The sequence below is a fragment of the Bufo bufo genome, chromosome 11 (assembly GCF_905171765.1).
Source record: "Bufo bufo chromosome 11, aBufBuf1.1, whole genome shotgun sequence".
NCBI lineage: Eukaryota > Metazoa > Chordata > Amphibia > Anura > Bufonidae > Bufo > Bufo bufo.
This window is the reverse complement of record NC_053399.1, coordinates 26,914,530-26,932,980: the sequence shown is the minus strand read 5'-3', so window position 1 is coordinate 26,932,980 and position 18,451 is coordinate 26,914,530. Positions and strand designations below refer to the sequence as shown.

At 45.6% G+C, this 18,451-nt stretch overlaps 2 protein-coding genes across 4 annotated transcripts in view; one reads left to right on the top strand and one right to left on the bottom strand.

Annotated features, from left to right (window-relative positions):
- The window catches only part of BRF1 (BRF1 RNA polymerase III transcription initiation factor subunit), a 261,025-nt gene that overhangs the window by 95,382 nt on the left and 147,192 nt on the right, over positions 1–18,451 (top strand). The window lies entirely within an intron of this gene.
- BTBD6 (BTB domain containing 6) lies at positions 10,943–17,122 on the bottom strand. Of its 3 annotated transcripts, none has more exons than XM_040412742.1 (5): positions 17,005–17,122; positions 15,268–15,550; positions 13,165–13,255; positions 12,959–13,077; positions 10,943–12,354 (listed from the first exon to the last, which is right to left on the bottom strand). In XM_040412742.1, the coding sequence occupies exons 2-5, from the start codon at positions 15,459–15,461 to the stop codon at positions 11,322–11,324; spliced, it is 1,437 nt and encodes a 478-aa protein (XP_040268676.1). In that variant the 5' UTR covers positions 15,462–15,550; positions 17,005–17,122; the 3' UTR covers positions 10,943–11,321. The 3 variants fall into 3 exon arrangements, with proteins under 3 accessions (XP_040268676.1, XP_040268674.1, XP_040268673.1); XM_040412740.1 differs by lacking the exon at positions 17,005–17,122 and adding an exon at positions 15,861–16,157; XM_040412739.1 differs by lacking the exon at positions 17,005–17,122 and having other exon boundaries at positions 15,268–16,157.

Here is an 18,451-nt window from a genome sequence, read left to right as displayed (position 1 = left end):
CCCCATGCTATTGCCAGTTTGCCACCATCATGTCCCCCAGCCAGCGCCATCAGCCCCATGCCATTGCCACCATTATGTCTCACAGCCAGCGCCATCAGCCCCATGCCATTGCCACCATCGTGTCCCACAGCCAGCGCCATCAGCCTCATGCTATTGCCATATCATCCATGTTCCCCAGCCAACGCCATCAGCCCCATGCCATTGCCAGTTTGCCACCATCATGTCCCCCAGCCAGCGCCATCAGCCCCATGCCATTGCTACCATCATTATGTCCCACAGCCAGCATCATCAGCCCCATGCCATTGCCACCATCATGTCCCACAGCCAGCGCCATCAGCCCCATGCCATTGCCATATCATCCATGTTCCCCAGCCAATGCCATCAGCCCCATGCCATTGCCAGTTTGCCACCATCATGTCCCCCAGCCAGCGCCATCAGCCCCATGCCATTGCTACCGTCATTATGTCCCACAGACAGCGCCATCAGCCCCATGCCATTGCCACCATCATGTCCCCCAGCCAGCGCCATCAGCCCCATGCCATTGCCACCATCATCATGTTCCCCAGTCAGCGCCATCAGCCCCATACCATTGCCACAATCATCATGTCCCCCAGGTAGCGCTATCAGCCCCATGCCATTGCCAGTTTGCAACCATAATCATGTCCCCCAGCCAGCACCATCAGCCCCATGCCATAGCCATACACATTGCTTCTACCCTGCTTGTTGGGGAAGTATCCTATCGTATAAAACCTGAGCATTGACTTGTGAGCAAGCAAATACTATTTATTTTACGTCTCCAATCTCCTTGGCATAATTTTTATGTAACTATGTTCAGATTAGCTTATTGAGGGCTATATTTACAGCTGACAGTGGGAGAAGTGAATTGACTGGAGACTTACTGAGAGCTGTATTTACAGCTGTCAGAGGGAGAAGGAGACTGACTGGAAACTTCCTGGGGACTATATTTGCAACTGCCAGAGGGGGGAGCAGCCTGACTGGTGGTGATGTAGAACAGCATGCGTAAAAGATATACAGGCGTAGATTTATCATCTTTTACACCATTTTTATGGCTTAAAGTTACAAACACCATGTTTGTGACTTTTTAAATGCCACTGTGACATAATTTTGTAGCAAACGGCATTTCTACATCGCCCTCTCCACTTTAAGATAAGGGGGTGTGGCGGGCAAAGGACGGGGGCTGTGGATTCAGCACACTTATCTTAATTTAGGCCAGAAATATAGGGCAGCCCTGAGCGGCTGTAGATTTTAATTTAGACGCACAGACTGCCGGAGGATGTGCCCAATTTATGACTAGGCCTGCGCAGGGGATGTCAAGACCGGCACAGCACACTTTGGCCTTGATGAATCTCCCCCATAGAATGCCTACAAAGGGTTTTGGGAATGGTAGACTAAAGAACTGGGAAATGGGTCATGTGATATACTGCCCAGCTGAGTTCACATCAGCGTTCACAATTCCATTATTGCTTTCAGTTATAACCTGGTTATAACGGAAAATAACGGAATTCGTAAGACGGAATTCAAAACTGAAGCCTTTAGAGGCATTCCGTTTTGATCCTCCATAATAGAGGTCTATGTGGACAGGACTTTCTTTTCTGTCCTGGATAACGGAAACCAGACTATGTTTGCCCATAGACCTCTATTATGACGGATCAAAAAGGAATGCCTCTGAAGGTTTCCGTTTTGAATTCCGTCTTACGTATTCCATTATTTTCCGTTATAACCATGTACCATTATAAGGCATGCTGAGGGGTGACACAGAGAAGGTAAAAAAGTGGAATTGGTGCCAAGTTATATACATTTGAGGTTAGTGGCCTTTTTGGGACTTTTTATAGGAACTTATTTCATGGGATTACCCATTTTAAATAAGTAATGGATTTTCTGCCCAATTTTCTTTTAATTTACAAATCCGATGCAGAACATCAGGCAGTGCTTGAACATAAAAAGCGCCCACGTACAGCCTGCTCATAACCTGATGATCGGCTGTGCGAGTGTATAATTAACAGTTGACCTGCATACACAGGTGTGTATATTCTGCAGTTTCCTCGGGTCGTAAAACAAGTTATCATTCAGGAAATCTTAGAAAATGGCTTGTAAAACACCCAGGACGCCAAGATTAAAGGAGAGATTATGTCGGTCAGCTGCAATTTCTTAAAGACATAGGACTAGTTTCATTCATTTAGCAGCACCTCTAAAGGCATCTGTGCAGGAGTCCTGGAAGTTAAAGGAATCTTATGGCTTCAGCAGGGAATGGTTATTCAATGTGTAAGGTAAAGTTTGCTAGTATATATCGTGTATCAGTCCTTTCTGGTTTTAAAAATCTCTGCTTATAAGCAGTTAAAAAAAAAAAATAATAAAAAAAAAAAAATATATATATATATACACTGCTCAAAAAAATAAAGGGAACACAAAAATAACACATCCTAGATCTGAGTTAATTAAATATTCTTCTGAAATACTTTGTTCTTTACATAGTTGAATGTGCTGACAACAAAATCACACAAAAATAAAAAAATGGAAATCAAATTTTTCAACCCATGGAGGTCTGGATTTGGATTCACACTCAAAATTAAAGTGGAAAAACACACTACAGGCTGATCCAACTTTGATGTAATGTCCTTAAAACAAGTCAAAATGAGGCTCAGTAGTGTGTGTGGCCTCCACTTGCCTGTATGACCTCCCTACAACGCCTGTGCATGCTCCTGATGAGGTGGCGGACGGTCTCCTGAGGGATCTCCTCCCAGACCTGGACTAAAGCATCTGCCAACTCCTGGACAGTCTTTGGTGCAACGTGACGTTGGTGGATAGAGCGAGACATGATGTCCCAGATGTGCTCAATTGGATTCAGGTCTGGGGAACGGGCGGGCCAGTCCATAGCATCAATGACTTCGTCTTGCAGGAACTGCTGACACACTTCAGCCACATGAGGTCTAGCATTGTCTTGCATTAGGAGGAACCCAGGGTCAACCGCACCAGCATATGGTCTCACAAGGGGTCTGAGGATCTCATCTCGGTACCTAATGGCAGTCAGGCTACCTCTGGCGAGCACATGGAGGACTGTGCGGCCCTCCAAAGAAATGCCACCCCACACCATTACTGACCCAATGCCAAACCGGTCATGCTGGAGCATGTTGCAGGCAGCAGAACGTTCTCCACGGCGTCTCAAGACTCTGTCACGTCTGTCACATGTGCTCAGTGTGAACCTGCTTTCATCTGTGAAGAGCACAGGGCGCCAGTGGCGAATTTGCCAATCTTGGTGTTCTCTGGCAAATGCCAAACGTCCTGCACGGTGTTGGGCTGTAAGCACAACCCCCACCTGTGGACGTCGGGCCCTCATATCACCCTCATGGAGTCTGTTTCTGGCCGTTTGAGCAGACACATGCACATTTGTGGCCTGCTGGAGGTCATTTTGCAGGGCTCTGGCAGTGCTCCTCCTGTTCCTCCTTGCACAAAGGCGGAGGTAGCAGTCCTGCTGCTGGGTTGTTGCCCTCCTACGGCCTCCTCCACGTCTCCTGATGTACTGGCCTGTCTCCTGGTAGCGCCTCCATGCTCTGGACACTATGCTGACAGACACAGCAAACCTTCTTGCCACAGCTCGCATTGATGTGCCATGCTGGATAAGCTGCACTACCTGAGCCACTTGTGTGGGTTGTAGACTCCGTCTCATGCTACCACTAGAGTGAAAGCACCGCCAGCATTCAAAAGTGACCAAAACATCAGCCAGGAAGCATAGGAACTGAGAAGTGGTCTGTGGTCACCACCTGCAGAACCACTCCTTTATTGGGGGTGTCTTGCTAATTGCCTATAATTTCCACCTGTTGTCTATCCTATTTGCGCAACAGCATGTGAAATTAATTGTCACTCAGTGTTGCTTCCTAAGTGGACAGTTTGATTTCACAGAAGTGTGATTGACTTGGAGTTACATTGTGTTGTTTAAGTGTTCCCTTTATTTTTTTGAGCAGTGTGTGTATGTGTGTGTATATGTATATATATATATATATATATATATATATATACACACACACACACACACACACACACACACACACACACACACACACACACACACACACGCTTTTAACCACTTCACACTCTTACGTCTATATATGTTATGAGCGATGCCCGGATATATAACTCCTAGTAATCATGCAAGCTCTGCCTGTCCACGAGATCAGCGTCAGCACATCTGATACAAATAAATGGGCTTCTGCCACAATTGCCAAGATCTTAAAATAAAAAAATAGGAGAGCATATGGGGTAGTGTATAATGACAATAAGCCGCTCACCTCTGACTGTTCTGCTCAGGGCACAACAGCCTGTAGTTCAATGTATGGAAGTAGTGTCTGCTGCTGCTCGCTGTCCCTCCGGTATTCAAAAGAGACACTATTAGACCCTGCCCCTGATGGTACATGCCCACCCAGAGCCCTTTGGTACACCTCCGGCTGCCATAACTGCCATTAGCATCCCACCATCGTGCAGCTGGGAGGGGTAAGGCAGTGGGCTGAGATAGGGAATCTTTCTCCGCTGTCTAACTGTCTATATGATACAATTGCTACTGACTGCGGCATCTAATGGGTGCAACTGCAGAGATCGAATTTATCTCCTATCCTGGCAATTGTGCAGAGTAGAAGGAAAAAAAATCATTAACTATAGCGGCGCTGCAAAGGACACCTTCAGGAGTAATTCCAGCAAGCTTTATTGGTGGTACAACAACACGTTTCGGGATCGTACTAATCCCTTTGTCAGGTCAGATACACCACTTATCTGATCTTACGAAGGGATCACTGCCGTCCTAAAAAGTGTTGTTGTATCATCAATGAAGCTTGCTGGAAATACTCCTGGAGGTGTCCTTTGCAGCGCTGCTAAAGCTCAAGTATTTTCCTCTACTCTGCACATTTACCAAGATAGAAGACAAATCCGATCCCTTCAATTTCACCCATTAGATGTCGCAGTCAGTAGCAACTACAGCATATAAGCAGTTAAAAGGAAAAGGTTCCCTATCTCAGCCCATTGCCTTACCCCTCCCAGCTGCATGATTGTGGGGTGCTAATGGTCATTAGAGCAGCCGGAGATATAACAATGACCTCTGGGTAGGTATCTATCCTGCCAGGGGCAGGGTCTAATAGGCTGCTGTCAGTGTAAAACAGACAGTATAGAACTCTGCAATACAGAAGTGTTCAAGTGATTGCACGGTCAAGTGATCTAGTGGGACAAAAATTGTGAACAAAAATCTAATAGAAAACCTTAAAATTGCATTTCCCCCTTATGCCTCATTCAGACGTCAGTGATTTTTATCAGCGATTTTGAGCCAAAACCAGGTGCTGCTCTAAACGCAGAACAGGTGCAGATCTTTCCCTTATACCTCATCTCTGTGGAGGCTCCAGTCCTGGTTTTGGTTCACAATCACTGATGGAAATCACTGCGTGTGAATAAGGCTTTATACAGTGCTTTATTATGTCCTATAGAACAATGAACATACGTCTCATGATTGATATCACGGTGTTTGCACATGAGCTATACAATTATCTTGTCATTTAATCCACATGGTGATTCATTTTATTTTATTTTTTTTGGTAGGGGGGGAGGGGGGGGGGCTAGTCCGGCCTCCCAAAACAGATAGAAGTGATCCAAAAGTTGCATACTCCCCAAATAATACAGATGAAAACATCAACCCATCCCACAAACAACAATCCTTTGCTTAATTGGCAGAAAATAAGAGTTATGGCTCTTAAATATGATGATTAAAGTAAAAGATAAAGTTAGTCTTCCACTCGTTCATTGTACGTGTGGTCAGTCATGGTGCGTCGGTCGCCTAGCAGAATTCGCTGTGAATGGTGACGCTGTGCTCCTTGGCATGTGTTTGTGGAACCAGATAATAATATTGACCAAGCACAAATACACTGACAGTCCGTTTTCATGTGGACGCTGGGTAGGTAGCTGGTCACGCATTTACAGTCTTATGGGACGTTTTGGGAGAGGGCGGTCGCCACAACCATTCATTCCCAAACTGGTCCCAATAAAATCTTATAATAATAATAATAATAGTGCAAAAGATATTGAGACTTTCTTGTCTGCCCAGTTCTTCTCTCTTGATTTTCCAAAACTTCTGCCTTCTCAGTCACATAATGATTAGGAATAACCCATCAGAAGATATTGATAAAAGACCCTTCTTGTATATTAAAGTGGGCATCCCAACTCGAACCTTTAATGGCATCACAGGATATGCTATAAATGTCTGATCCCACCTCTGCGGGATATCCTGGGATTCGTGATGTTTTGTTCTTAAATAACCCAGCGACTTTGTGATTTTCACAAGGTAGATGCAGTGTAATTGGTGTTGTCTGTTTCCAAGCCAGTTTTTTATATATTTTTTATGTTACACTATAGACTGCTCTTAGGCAAGTTTCCTTTGCTTCCCTTCACTGCAGGGGTCCTGCTCTGGAGATAGGACCAGGTCCCAAAGGTGACATCCATGTCTGAGATGGGACTACCCCTTTAAAGGCTGTCTGTTATATTTGTCATGGGGAGTTTCACGTGTGGGTTTTTTGCATTTTTTTGTTTTTAGTCATTTTTTTTGTGCATTTTTTTGCTGTAAAAACACCAGCTTCAGATTAGGGATTGACCGATATTGATTTTTTAGAGCCGATACCGATAATCTGTGAACTTTCAGGCCCATAGCTGATAATTTATACCGATCTTTTAAATCTCATAATATATATTATATTGGTTGGTAGTCACTGAGGTGGTGGAAATTTGCATTTGGCACTAGTATATTATAAATGTCAATTATAAATTAATAAAGCCCTTAGTTGGCAGTCAATTTATAATTTACATTTATAATATGCTAGTGCCAAATGCCAATTTCCACACCATCCCCCCCTCCTCACTGACTTTATTAACCCCTATCAGACCTCAGATCAGCCCTTTGTTAAACCCCTATCAGACCTCAGATCAGACCTTTGTTAACCCCTATCAAACTCCTAACCTCTCCTGCACCGCGGCTCCTCTTCATCTCCGGGTCCGGCGTTTCGCTCCTGTCTTTTCCGCCCAGCGCTGCACTGTCACCTGACAGCGTGCAGCGTCAGGTCATAGTGCGTGCACTACGTCCTGACGATGTACGGGGTCAGGACAGTGCAGCGCGGGCCCCATAAAAGAAGACCAGGGACGGGCGAGTATCGGAAGCGTTTGCTGCGCTTCTTCCTCACTCCCGATGCATACTAGTGCGCGCTTCCATAATGGAAGCGTTCACTAGTATTCGCTTTATACGCATTATCGGTATATCGGCAAGGTTAGATACTGATAATGTACAAAATCCTCAATATCGGCAGATAATATCGGTACTTCCGATAATCAGTCGATCCCTACTCCAGATATTAGCTAAAGGTCAATAGGAAAGGTAGGACATACAAGCGTTTTTTTTTGTTACCAATGTTTTGTTCATTAGTTGACATACTTTTATCCTTTTTCAAAGCAAGACATTTTTCAGTCGTTCCCTCACATCCCACCCCCACCCCAAAAGATAAATAAATACACTGTGCAAATTTGGCCATGTAGGGACCCTTAAAGGGCTTCTGTCACCCCCCCCCCCCCCCCCCAAAAGTCATTTTTCTTTTTTGGGCTCATTAAAATCCTTATAGTGCGATTTTTCTATATATAGTGCTCTTACCCTTTTCTGTTGTCTAGTTTCTTTAAAAAACACACTTTTATAATATGTAAATTACCTCTCTACCAGCAAGTAGGGCGGCTACTTGCTGGTAGCTGCCGCATCCTCCTTTCAAAAAAACGCCCCCTCCTCTTGTTGATTGACAGGGCCAGCGAGCGCTCTCCTCCTCTGGCTGGCCCTGTCTGCGTTGTAAATCTCGCGCCTGCTCCGTACCGGTCTTCAGTCGGCGCAGGCGCACTGAGATGAGGACGCTCGCTCGGCCGCTCCTTCCTCAGTGCGCCTGCGCCGATGACGTCACATCTACACCCGGCGCAGGCGCACTGTGTGCATGAGGCCTAACAGTATTTTTATCTCATCTCCCCTGCTTAGATTTGCATCGGGCTGAAATAAAAGTCCAGTCTATATCCATATGAAATATCCCCTCATAAGCAGATCTCTGGGCGGAACTGACCAGCTAGCTGAGGTCCTAGTATTAGATGGTGTCCATCGAAACGGAGTCCACCATAGTTGAATTTTTCAATTGCAGTCTTCAAGTACCTCCGAACAGCTCGGGATTTCCTAAGCGTTTCACAAGCCATATAGGCACTGCCACAGGGGTTCCCTCCCAATTCATGACCCGTTGGGGGATATTTAAGGACTAGACCTGAGATTTGTTGGTACAACGGAAGAAGCGCTCTTTCAGCAGCTGTCCACTTAAGCGAATAGGGGAGAGGGGCGCACAACGCCCTCAAATTAGTCATGCACATATTCTGATACTGTACTATGAGAAGTGCAGCACTATGATAAAAGATGGAGTAGCCTAGAATATTCTCAGCTTCTTATTTGAGCATTAGCTTTCCTCTTGTAATTTTTAGAGCAAATTTTCTATTTTTGTAGACCTGGAAATCCGAGGACAAGTGATTGCTTGGCATTTAATAAAAGCTGGCTTATAATCACTGCGGTGGCCTGCCTTTACCCATTGTAGATAACCCTTTTGAAAAACTTGGTTACCTGCCAGAATTTTCTGTAGTGTACTTTGGCAAATGAATGTTTGTGTTTTTGAGCAAATTTAGTAGTATATAGCCCAGCAATTGTTCTATCTACTCTGCCATTCTTTGAGGTCTCCAGAAAGCTGGGCTAGATGCAACACTAACAGATTTCCGTGCGTTTTTCTGTGAGCTTCACCATCCAAAACCGCATTTGGTACTTGCGGTTTTTGGTGCTGTTTGATGGAGTTTTGTCACAGATCTCACCTTTGCATTTAGAAGGGTGGAATTTGCACAAAAAAAAAAAAAAAAAAATCGCAGAAACAAATGACATCCTGCAGATTTCAAAATCCACACGGCAGGTCAATTTCTGCATCGAAAAATAGTGTACATGGGATTGTGAAATCTCATACACTTTGCTGGTGCTGTATTGCACTGCGTCTTTTTCCGCACGAGAATCTGCACACAAAAAAACACCAGGCACAATCTGCAATGTGTGCAGTTAGCCTTAGGGTGTATCCTACGGCAGTCTAGTTTAGGCCTCATGCACACGACTGTATCCAGGTTGCGGCCCGCAAATGGTGGATCCGCAAAACACGGATACCGGCCGACAACGGACAGTATAGGACATGTTCTGTCTTTTTTGTGGGGCCGTGGAATGGACATAGGATGCGGAGAGAATATGGTGTGCTGTCCGCATCTTTTGTGGCCCCATTAAAATTAGTGGGTCGGGTGCAGACCGAACCTTCAATTGTGAGCCCTTATGCAGATTTGTGTGCAGTTTTCACTGCATTTCCCCACTAAATTTGCATGCGTTACTTGCAGATTTGCCCCAGATCTCACTCTCTGCATTGCAAACGGTGAAATCTACGCTGAAAATCCGCACAAACGATTGAAATGCTGCAGGCATCAAAATCTGTAAGACAGGTCAATTTCTGCACCATGTAAATGAGATTTTGAAAATCTGCTTTGGTGGTACTGTATTGTGCTATAGATTTTCTGTATGAAAATCCAGCTGTAATATACACCAAGTGCCTATACGCTTAAGGCCTCATGCACACGACCGTTGTTGTGTTCTGTTCCGCAAAATGGGGTTCCGTTGTTCCGTGATCCGTTTCCGTTTTTGTTTCCGTGTGTCTTCCTTTATTTTTGGAGGATCACCAGACATGAAGGAAAGTAAAAAAAAGTCAAGTTTGCCATGCAAATGATAGGAAAAAAGGATGACAATCTTGTGTGCCTCCGCGTTTTTTCACGGTCCCATTGACTTGAATGGGTCCACGAACCGTTTTCCGTGAAAAAAAATGACAGGTTATATTTTTTTGACGTACTGGAACCACGGATCACGGACGCAGATGACAAGCGGTGCATTAGCAGAGTTTTCAACAGACCCATTGAAAGTCAATGGGTCCGCAGAAAATCACGAAAAATGGAACAATGGACACGGAATAAAACAACGGTCGTGTGCATGAGGCCTTAGTTACATGGACACTTATAGCCTAGCTGATGTGGGGTCAGTGCCATGCATCCATTGAGGCAGGTAGTTCTGGCTACAATTGTATGGACAGTACACATTGGGGTCTGTACAATTCAGGGGAATTGTACACAGCCATAGGTAACTCAAGTGAGGGTCTTCCCTTTGTGTCCTAAATCTAAGGGGGCGATCACACTGCCCAATGTACGGGCAGTGCGAGCACCGATGGCAGAGCGAGCACCCACCTGATTACTCAGGCCCATGCATACAGAATGCTGGAGGAATGATCGCTACTGCAGTCATTACTCCCTCATTCACTTCTGTTCATTATCTGCTAAACATCCCTGATTATACAGGAAGATGTGCTGCCGATAATTGGGCACCTTTCATCCTGATAAAACAAGTAATTGTAAGGGATTAGATAAACATGGTTCCTTTTTTTTTTTTTTAATACATCTCTGTCTATAAGGTGTGTCAGGTATTGCAGCTCAAGTCCATGAAGCTGAGAAGCAATACCGTACACAACCTGTATACAAGGGTGTAAGAAGGCAGCCATATTTCTTTTTACTGCAAAGCCCCTTTTAATGTCCATTATTCACATGCATATCCTTTCGACCACCGTGAGTAGCTCTGTGGGTACATTTCTGTATAGTGTCAGTCCACAACCGTGTGTCTTGATTATAAAGTTACCCAGGTCAATAATGATGATGTAGGTGTAGTGCTGGCACACACAGATAAGACCTCTAACGCATCGCATTGTGTTGGGTTTCAATGTCTAATCCCAGTGAAATCTATAGAAATGACACTGACAAGGCAGGCATCGGGTATAAGTAAAAATCTTTTATGTAACATATTTAATTGCCGCTCCTCTGTCGAGCAGGCTAGATTTGAACAAGTTACCTATATACAAAATAAATGCACATTATGTGCAGATTTCTTTTCCATTCCCCTGCGTGTCGCAGTTTCAATAATTCAAATAGCTTATAAATAAATAAAATAAGATTAAACTCTACAAGCATTCCTTCGGTTGGAGTGTCGGCGGCCCCCGCGTTACATTCCATACAGTTCATAGGAACGACTAACCCTTGTTCAGTGTGTGGCAGGACAACCAGGGTGGAGTAGAAAGGGCTGATCGTGTCGCAGGCCGCTCTAGAAAAAGAGGGGCGTCGGTGTGCTTTGAGCAGTAGTCAGGAGGTGAAATGCGTCATGCATAAAAGATCAGCTCTGGAATCTGCCCCCCTTGTACCCCGGTCCCGTTGGTACTGTCTGATGAGCACTGAAACTGGAAAGTCACTTTTCCGCACTGTACTTCCGTCATGCCCTCTTGCCCAAAGTAACTAAGCTCGTTGCCATCCAAGATGGCACTGACAGTGTAAAACGTGTCTTGCTCCACCTGCACAGGGTGCTCAAACCAGACCGAAAATGTGTTACTAGAACCATCGGAGACAAATTTAGTCAGATTTTGAGCAAGGACCACCCCTTGCCTTTTGAGTTCAATTTTGACACTGTATTCTGCTTTGCCGCAGCTCGATCCATAGAGCCCAAGTCCCGCTATAAATATCCTTTTGTCTACCGCAAACTGGATGCTGTCACAACGTCCCCTGTACCTCCACTGGTTGCTGCGGTAGGCCGACGACTGGAATCTGTGGCATCTCTGAGGAGCGAGACCCTTCCTTTTAACCAGAGGGAACTCCAGCTGGGGTTTGTTAGCCGCCGTGTACCACAAGAATATACTGCGCGTCTCCTCCAAGGTTAAAATGTCCGACTGGGCAGCCCCATTGGCAAATTCCTCTAAAGTCATGGTTGGAATCCGTACCAAGTACAAGGCTTTTCCGAGTACATTCCTTTTGCTTGCAGGTGTCACCGGCAGGCCTTGTCGTTTGCACTCGGCCTCTGCCCAATTCAAGACGGCTTCAAAGACGACGTCTTCTTTAGTGTTTAGCGTTTCCCGTGTCACGATAATCTCTAGGGTCAGCAGATCGATTTCACAGAAGCCTTCTGACTTCAGTGCCAGTTCAGCCTGCGCATCGATCACTTCCCAGCAGCGCAACGTTAGATCTGGCTCCTCGAAGAGGCGGCTTTGAGAAAGTAAGACACATGCATTTTTGGCCTCTAAGCTTGTCTCAAGAAAGTTAACACAGGCCTTGGCCAGTGCGGGTACAATATACTTCTTGGCAGCATACAGCGTGGCAAGGACTGTGTCTGCTTCCAGGTCGATCTCGTCACTGTATAAGTACCTAAGGGAAGAGAGCAGAATTGAGCCGAAATCGAACATCTGTCTCATACAAATCCACAGCAAGTTGGAAACATTCGCTCAAAAAGCCGTACATGTGGCCCATTCCGATCCACAGCAAGATGGAAACATTCTCTCAAAAAAGTAGTTCATCTGACCCATACAGAACCACAGCAAGTTGGAAAAATTTGCTCAAAAAGTCGTTCATCTGGCCCATACAGATCCACAGCAAGTCTGAAACATTCGCTCAAAAAGTCGTATATCTGGCCCATACAGATCCACAGCAAGATGGAAACATTCGCTCAAAAAGCCGTATATCTGGCCCATACAGATCCACAGCAAGATGGAAACATTCGGCCAAAAAGTACCCAACTCTAAAAATACATTATAGGTGGATTATTTTTTTTTTGCTTTAGTTCCTGGAAATGACTTCCAGAACCAGCCGTATTCCTCGCATAATAAGAAGCCAAAGCTTTTGTGGTTTTTTACAGGGGGCTATTCTACCAACCGTTTTAAAAGCCATTAATGCCAGTCAGAATATACATATTTTATAAGCTTTTATGTTTGCTGCTGCATTTATTTTCCAATTCTTTAATGACCCCACTTACTTTAAAAGGATTAAAAAAGCAGCAGGTTCCACGTCCGGGATATGGATTTCGGATTTGACCTCGGCTAGATCTCCATAAAACATGGCATAAAACACAGAGCTCCCGACGGCCAAAATATACTGGGGAGAAAAAAATAATTTTAATGTTGCAAATTGTAAAAGAAAAACCTCTTTTTTTTTTGGGGGGGGGGGGGGGTTCAAACTTACCTTGTGAGCAGGGACTTTCTTGGAGGCCCCAGATGGCCCCACCACGAAGTGTACATCAGCCATTAGCTCGTTGTTGAACATCAATGCATTCCTAAAGGGAGAATACGCACACATATTTAGCTGGGAGAATTCGACAAGAATACGCTAGTCTAAATCTAACTACAAAGGCTGACGTGTGTCTCATTGAGGTGGCCTTCCCTTTAAACGCCAACGACGGGATGAAAGAGATGACACATCCCTTTTCACAGGCGTACAAGGAAGGTCTGCTAATTTTAATCAGGCGTTTCTAGCAGCGTCGATTTCGGCTCTTGTCAAATTTAGCTGCAGCCTGTTTGTCTCCTACTGACTTGTCAGCCCTCGTACCAGTCTTATATGGGATAATCATGGTAATCTGAGGGATTTTCCCGAGGATTCATAGAAATTCTCGCTGGCTTTACTTCAGATTACTGGAAATAAAATAAAATAAAGAACAAAGCTTTTCCTGGAAAGCAGTTTTTAAAATGCAGCCCTGATCTAGAGGGACAAGGGGAACCGATCACACCGGAGAAGTGATGCTATCATTTGTTTTTTGCAAGCATGGTTTTAAAAAACGAAAAACAAACAGCCAATCTGCATGTGAGCAAAGCCTGCCCTTCCATGGCTGGTAATGTCTTATGTACCATTGCATGCAGTGCAAGAATATGGTCAGAGAAATGTCCTCGTAGTGTGACCACACTCATTTTATGCAGTACATAAAAGGGTAATCAATTACGACCCATAGTGTGCACAGCTCCCCAATAGCTATCTTAAGACCCCCTGCAGTATTCACATGCACATGCCTGGAAGGCGGATAAAAATAAATAAAAAATAATTTATAATCAATGGCCGCACAACGATCCCCACTGTCAAGACTACACATGGCCAGAAAATCCATCTCCTTTCATTTTCCCTATCGGAGAATGGTCGCAGTGTGTGTGTGTGTCATAGTATTGCAGAAAGAGCTCTACCTGCGTGGTCTGACCCAGTGCTGTTCTGGTTGGTCCTGACAGCTCTGCAGTGAAGGATCCCCCCTATCTATATCGCAGTGTCCTGTTCCTGCTGATGCTCCTTGCAGATTAGCAATGGCTCGGTGCATGAGCTGCCTGCTAACTCAGTGCAGGGCTGGTGGGGGATGCCTGTCAGCTTCATACGTGGTGATTACAGACCAACGGTGCTGCTTGTGTAGGGGCTGTTTGCATTGGCCGGAGATTGAAGAATATTGTTTCTGTTGCTCATCTCGATTGCCCGTTACAATGCAGGGTCGGCGTGAGCTGCTTTCCAACCTAATCACTCCCGTCCATTATTTGATATGGCAGTGGATCAATGCATTCATGTGGTGCGCTGATCTCGGCGTTGGGCACTTGTACAAAGACTTATATATTGTGTAATCACGTGTGTATATATCTATCTACAGGGGTACAATCTATATAACATCTGTGATTTTGGCCCCAGGTTATACTGGATGTTTGCTGTACCCCTCTTTTCGGTTGGTCTAGGATAAGTTTGATGTTCACTTGCTTAACCCCTATTTTTTTTTTTCCTGTACCCCTATTTTGGGATGGTCTAGGATAGGTTATGTGGCTGCAGTTTCTTCACTTGCTTTATGTTTGCAGCGTCAGTATGTGATCCTCCTGTGACTGCAGCATTAGGGTTTAGTGCCAGGATTGGGTACCCCGGTGTCAATATGTCCACCTAAGTGTCAGGATGTAAATTTCACGTTTGCCATGTCCCAAGGATAAGCCCTGTAAACCCCCGTCAGTTACCATCTGCTAGCAGCGTCAGTATGTGATGCCCCTGCGATTATTAGAGTCAGGCTTGTATACCCCAGTGACTGCCTCGTCATTAGTGTTCATGGTTGCTGCACCAAGCCCTGTAACCTCTGTGCGTGCAGTGCCAGACTCTGCTGTCTATGACTACTGTGGTGGGTACTCCTGGTAATCCCTGGACTTCAAATTATGATTACGGTACCCTATCACTGCCCCAAAAAGTTACGGGCCCCCACGGATTTGCACATTCATTGCCATAAGCTCTTCTATGATTTACGTAGGGCTTCCAGGACAGCTGTAGGGGGCACTGTGCGCTCACCTCTCCCTCAGGGTCGGGTGGAAGGACTGCCAGTTGGTACTCTCGACGTTGTTGTTGTTCAGGTTCTGTAGTTGCGGCGGCGGCGGTGCACTCTGCTGGATCTGGAGGGCGTTTTTCTTGGCGGTGACCGCAGCAGCGTTATTACTGTTGGCGATATTCGTGTTTGCACTAGCAGGGTAAAGCTCTGCAGCCATCTTCCTCTTGAGAGCCAGGGGCACTATCTCATAGCATGCTTGCACCTTGCCGTTAGCCCGGGCGCTCTTTTTAGACTTCTTTAAGGTCTCTGGAAGCAGAAGAAAGAAAGTCAAACACTTCATGATCCTGCCATTCAGGCAACCTGGGTCTAGTGGCATGGGCAAGGGAGAAAACTAGAAAACTCCTCTTTTGTAAGCATCAGTCACAATCGCTGGGATTTAACTTCCAAAGTCACCAGGATTAATTTGTCCGTAAGCAAAGACCAAGGGGGAATAAAAAAAAAAAAACACCATGCAGTTATGTAATCAACCTCCGTGACGTGTATGCCAGTGCAATCCACGGATAGCAATCACAAGTTGCGGCACCCATAGGGGAAAGTAAACCAAATGCCCGGTTACCAGCTGCGGTCTAGGATAGATCCAGGGCTCCTCTAGGTGTAACAAGCAGAAGTTTCTTGCACGCCGTCTATTCCTTGGCTGTGGTCAGCTTGCCATGCACTCATTATAAGGATGGTTAGGTTGCCAAGGTGGGTGCACCAGCTGCCGGTGGCGCTGCTTTTGTGTATGCTGGCGTATGCATAGCACAGGGAATAGGAGACAAGAATAGAGAAAGGCGCCTCCTCCTCCCCCCTTCTCTCCAGTGTGTGCTGCTGGCTTGAGGCTCTACGTGTAGAAGTGGAGAGAACTGGGCAAGGCTTGAGCTCAAATAGCAAGCTGGGGCTGCCTACGTCACCGCCCTGGAAGCCAATCGCAGGGCAGGGTCCTTGCCATTCACAGCAGCAGCCTTTGCACCAACAAGCCCCTGTGTGTGCAGCTTAGCCTGGGAGAGAGGTGGGAGGACTCTCTAAAGCCCCCCTCCTTCCTTCATCAGACAATATGTCATTCTTCTGTCCTCCCACCCAAAACCCCTGATCATCAATCCAAGTGCACAGGATAAACCCATAAAAAAAGAGAGGCGATGCACTGTACTGCATGGACAGAGAAGAGGAGCTGCACGCAGACATGGTGCCCACTGAGAAGTAAAGTCAGTCCCACCGAAAAGTGACTATGTGGGATACACTTTATTGCATGCACCAAGTCAGGGGGTGCAGGACGGAGCACCCTGCACTAGGGGAACCAAGTGAAATCTAGCAAAAGTTAACCCTATGCACACTGGACAAAATGGGTGTTGGGGAAGACCCCCTGAGAGCAGGGGTGCATCTTATTACATGCACATAGCCGGGTGCAGGCTGAGCTGCTTTAGCTAGTGCAGAATTGAGCAGCAGGGAAAGCTCTAGCAAAGGGAAGCCAAATAGGAAACCGACCATGATAAATGTTACAATGTAAGGGCAGGGATGAAAGTTTGCTTAGAAACATGTAGCAATGAATGCAAGTTTGCAAAGCCTGCATCAGGCAAGAGAGCCCCCTCCCCTACAAACACACATCTGGTAGGAGAATGACTCGATTGAGCATTGTCTGCAAACCCCAGGATGGTATAGACCGTATATAAGGGATGCCAGGGGGTGCAGCATTGCATAGAGCATGCCCACATCTCTCGGTGTACCTTTATGGGACCAGGAGCTGCTCTCTCCATCCACACACACAGGCAGGAAAGTTTGCAGAACAGGGATCGTCCATGGAGTGCGGAGCCATGATTGTGAGGATGGCAGGAAGGCTGAGAGGGGCGGGCTCCAGGAAGCAGCTCCTTCCTTCTCTGCACACATCTGGGATGGACCATTCCTCTAGTGACCAATAGAGGGCGCCTGGACATCCACTAGAGGTCTCATGCCAGCAGTATGATGGCTGAAAAATCCAAACCTGGAGAACCTGAGGCTCCTAAATGCACACAGGCTCAGCCCGGGAGCCCAGACAGATAGTATGTTTATTTGTGTAAATATTTAGTCTTGTGTTTATTTTTTTTTTATTCTATTTGTTTGTTTAGAACAAATTAATAAATAAGTCAATGAAACACGAGTTTTCGCCTTCAATCATGTTCTAAAATAAAAATTAGCCGTGTTTTTGACAGAAAAACAGTATGGCTGCCATTATCGTCTCTTGAAAGATAGTCACCCAGCTTTGCCAAATTTCTGAATGTCGCATGTGCATTTAACAGTGATAAGATAAGGTTTTCTATCTGATCCTCTGCTAGGGTTTATGAAAAAATATTAACAGCGAAGGCAATACTGACATGAAAATGAGACCATGGGTCCCGGAGCTACACCTGTCCTGCATAGTAAGGGTACTTTCACGATAGCGTTTTTCTTTTCCGGCATTGAGTTCCGTCACAGAGGCTCTATACCGGAAAAGAACTAATCAGGCATATCCCTATGCATTCTGAATAGAGAGTAATCCGTTCAGGATGCATCAGGATGTCTTCAGTTCAGTCGTTTTGACTGATCAGGCAAAAGATAAAACCGTAGCACGCTACGGTTTTATCTCCGGCGAAAAAGATGGAAGACTTGCTGGAATGCCAGATCCGGCATTTTTCCCCGTAGGAATGTATTAGTGCCGGAATGCCGGATCCGTCCTTCTGGCCTGCGCATGCGCAGACCGGTAAAAATGTGAAAAAAGATACAAGACTGATCCGTCTGTCCGCATGACAAGCGGAGAGACGGATCCGTTCTTGCAATGCATTTGTGAGACGGATCCGGATACGTCTCACAAATGCTTTCAGTCACATCCAGATCGGTGGATCCGGCAGGCAGTTCTGACGACTGAACTGCTTGCCGGATCACACCGCCGCAAGTGTGAAAGTAGCCTTACCAGGATTTTTTTTTTTTTTAAGAATTAGAAATAAAATCTGAAAATCTATATGTTATGTATAGATATGAGACTTGTTGGATCCAGCCCATGAGAACACACAGCACAGAATACAAAGCAGCCGTCAGTTTTTGTCCATTTTAAAATTAATTTAATTCATCTGTTGATGGTTTTTCTATGGAAAGTGAGGTGACTATAGGGGCCAGATTGTTGCATGAAATATTTTCATAGCATCATAATCTGCTGCAGAG

Coding starts and splice junctions, on each gene's coding strand:
- BTBD6 (XM_040412739.1), bottom strand. CDS start 15,620: ATGCCACTAGACCCAGGTTGCCTGAATGGCAGGATCATGAAGTGTTTG. Junction 13,078..13,164: donor AGAAAGTCCCTGCTCACAAG/GTAAGTTTGAAC, acceptor TTTTCTCCCCAG/TATATTTTGGCCGTCGGGAG. Junction 12,355..12,958: donor GCTTTTTTAATCCTTTTAAA/GTAAGTGGGGTC, acceptor CTCTTCCCTTAG/GTACTTATACAGTGACGAGA.